General features: G+C 47.8%; 1 protein-coding gene across 2 annotated transcripts in view; it reads right to left on the bottom strand.

Moving 5' to 3' along the window:
• Nucleotides 1–686, bottom strand: part of PCYOX1L (prenylcysteine oxidase 1 like) — a 7,933-nt gene extending 7,247 nt beyond the window's left edge. Inside the window, exon 1 of one of the 2 annotated variants that reach the window (XM_008580917.1) lies at nt 401–686. In XM_008580917.1, coding sequence (XP_008579139.1) covers nt 401–683 — 283 coding nt within the window. In that variant the 5' untranslated portion in view covers nt 684–686. Of the gene's footprint in view, nt 1–199; nt 235–400 lie in introns of those variants that run through there. The other variant, XM_008580919.1, reaches the window with a different exon arrangement.
• Nucleotides 687–2,995: the final 2,309 nt, after the last annotated feature.

Here is a 2,995-nt window from a genome sequence, read left to right on the forward strand (position 1 = left end):
ATTTTCTGGGCCTCAGTTTCCTTAGGAGGAGATCTAATTTCCATCTTGCAGGCTGGTAGGGAGGATCTGAGGTAATGCCTACATGCCACCTAGAATGATGCCAGGTACCTGGCAAGCACCAGCATGTGGAAGCTGATATGATCACGATTACTAAGAGGCAGCATATCGAAAGGGAAAGAAACTGGCCTGGGAGTCAAACCTGAGTTCTAATCCCGGCTCTGCAACTAATTCACTGTGTAACCTCAGGCAAGTTCCTTCCCCTCTCTGGTCTCAGTTGCTCCATCTGTAAAATGAGGAGATTGGACTACATGACCTTCTGACCTCGGTGGTCTGGGAAGTGCTTGATGGTTGCCGCCAGCCCAGAGCACTGGGCGCTGGAGCCCCCCAACTGCACACTCACCCAGCAACTTGACGAAGTCCTGCATGTGCAGGCTCAGGGAGTGGAAGGAGGCGGCCCCGCTCTCGTAGTGCTGCTTGTTCACTGAGATGGTGGCCAGGCGGCCGCCCACAGTCCCTTTCTCATACACGTCGATCTGCACCCGTGGTCCAAAGTGCTGCTGGAGGAAATGGGCTACCGCAGAGCCCCCAATCCCAGCCCCAACCACCGCTGTCAGCAGGCCCGGGAAGCAGGGAGGAGAGAGACAGAGCACGGGAGTGAGAGATCGCAGATCACACCTTTGCATTCTCCTGCGCTGCAAGCACTGGCATTTCATAGGCTTTTAACATTTCAAGGAGGAAATCTGCAGACTTAGTTTTCAGTAGAGCTATTAATAACGAGCAAAGGTCAACCTGAAAACTGCCACCTCCTATAAAGAAAAAGACACTTTAGCAGCAAAAGAGCCAGAAAGAATCTCAAAATTCAGGATGATCACTTAAAGAGAATAAATTTAGTTTTATACAAAACTTACTACATTGTCCTTATTTTTCTCATTTTACTATGAATTGTTAAAAAGTGGTTACTGGGCAGTTCTGCTTGGTGGATCACTGTATGGAAACCACTCCTTAATCCAGGGGTTGGCAAACTAAGGCCTGCAGGCCAAATCCAGGCAGATGCCTGTTTTTGCAAACCAAGTTTTACTGGAACAGAGCCACATCCTTTCTTTTACTTACTGCTTGTGACTGCTTTTATGCTGGGCAGAGTTGAGTAGCTGCAAGAGACTATATAGCCCACAAAGCCTAAAATACTACCCCTTACAGAAAAAAGTTTGCCAACCCCTCGTCTAGTCCAACCTACCATCTGACACTGAAATCATTTCTCTGTGTTTCCAAAGACTGGAATGCACCCCATAACAGGTTGCTCATTATTTTATAGGGTACTCTATTCCAGTTTGGACTCTTGTTACAAAGTTTCAGCTTGTTGAGGTCTTTTCTGGGTTTTATCATCTGTCTTTACTACACACCCTGCTGTCTTGTCTGCTCAGTATACTCATCCAAGTCACTGATAAGAACCTTTCACTGGACAGGGCTGGGAGGTGCCACTAGGAACCACTGTCTAGACAAATACTAGTCACTAAATAGTGCTATGAGAGAGCAGTAAACCAGCTATAAGCCAATGTACTGGACTACCACCCTACCCACAAGTTTTGCCCACAGTGTATCTGAAACACTGCTTTCCTTTCAACTGACAGTCCAGTAACCCTATCCAAAAAGAAAATGAGAGAAATCAGGTATAATGTGTCCTTACTAGACTCATGGTGAACCCAAAGACCACCAGCTCCTCTCAAGAAGTGACAGGCAATCCTCAAACAATACAAAGTTCTTTATGATCGGGCCTGCATTTACTTATCCCACTCCTGGCCCTACCCTTGTAAAAGTCCCATTTCCTGTCTAGACTTCTTTTATTGTGAGCACATGCCTTTGTTCTCTTTCAGGCCTGGGCCTGTGCCTGAGCTGCTCCCTTTGTCAGGAGTGCTCTGTCACCCTGTGCCTCACTGACTTCTACAGCCCTTGTCACTTGTATCTTGGCTTGCCTGACTCACCTGGCATGAATCATGTGTTCCTCCTGCATATTTCTGCAGCAGTCTGCTTACCCTGGCTAAGTCCTTGCCAGCCTGTATTCAAATGATCTGTTTAAAGGACTGACAGTGAGCAAGGTCACTATGTCCCCAGATCCTGGCAGGTAGGAGAGTTCATGAAGTGTTTGTTGAGTGTCGAAAGAATAAACCACTTCCTCTTGCTCAGCATTTACAAAGCCACTTCCAAGGATACCCTTAACCTTTTTTTAAAAACCACTGTGCTCCCTTCCCCTTCATTGGCAAACAGTCCCAAGTTACTCATTCTTCCAGAGAAACTGACTGCAAGGCCTAGAAGCTGCCCCAAGGGCTATGGGGAAGCAGAAGACATCACCTCGCTGGGAATCTGCTCATTTAATACACCTGACACCCACACTCTGCTCTATGGTAAGATGTGCTGGGATGCAAGATGAATCAAACAGGGCTCTGTCCCCCCATGAACCCAGGCAGGGAGGGGGCAGAATTAACTATGACAACTTATGATGAAGTGCAGCAACAGGGTTCCAGGAAGTCCTGAGGAGGAAGCAATGAATTCTGTCTGAGGGTGTGGGAACACAGGCTTCACACAGAAAATGACAACTTATGATGAAGTGCAGCAACAGGGTTCCAGGAAGTCCTGAGGAGGAAGCAATGATTTCTGTCTGAGGGTGTGGGAACACAGGCTTCACACAGAAAATACCATTTGATAGGGACCCTGCAGGACAATCAGTTTTGCCGGTGAGTGGAAACGCATGCTCCGCAGAGAGAATGGCTTGAGCAGGGCAGCATGCAGAACTACATAGGTGGATTTAAAGGATCCTGAGGCCACGCCGAGGTGTTCAGATTTGATCCTGCAGGAGTCCAAGGATTAAGCTGTCCTAACAGGAAGCTCCTCATTTTCATGGTGAGTAGAGTCCAAACCTCCAAGGGCAGACAGAGGCTCCTGTTAGAGTGCTGAGGAAAATCAGGAAAGCTAAAGGGCAGCTTGGCGCTGCCAAGTGTCC

Source organism: Galeopterus variegatus, unplaced genomic scaffold (genome assembly GCF_000696425.1).
Source record: "Galeopterus variegatus unplaced genomic scaffold, G_variegatus-3.0.2 Scaffold2203, whole genome shotgun sequence".
Lineage (NCBI taxonomy): Eukaryota > Metazoa > Chordata > Mammalia > Dermoptera > Cynocephalidae > Galeopterus > Galeopterus variegatus.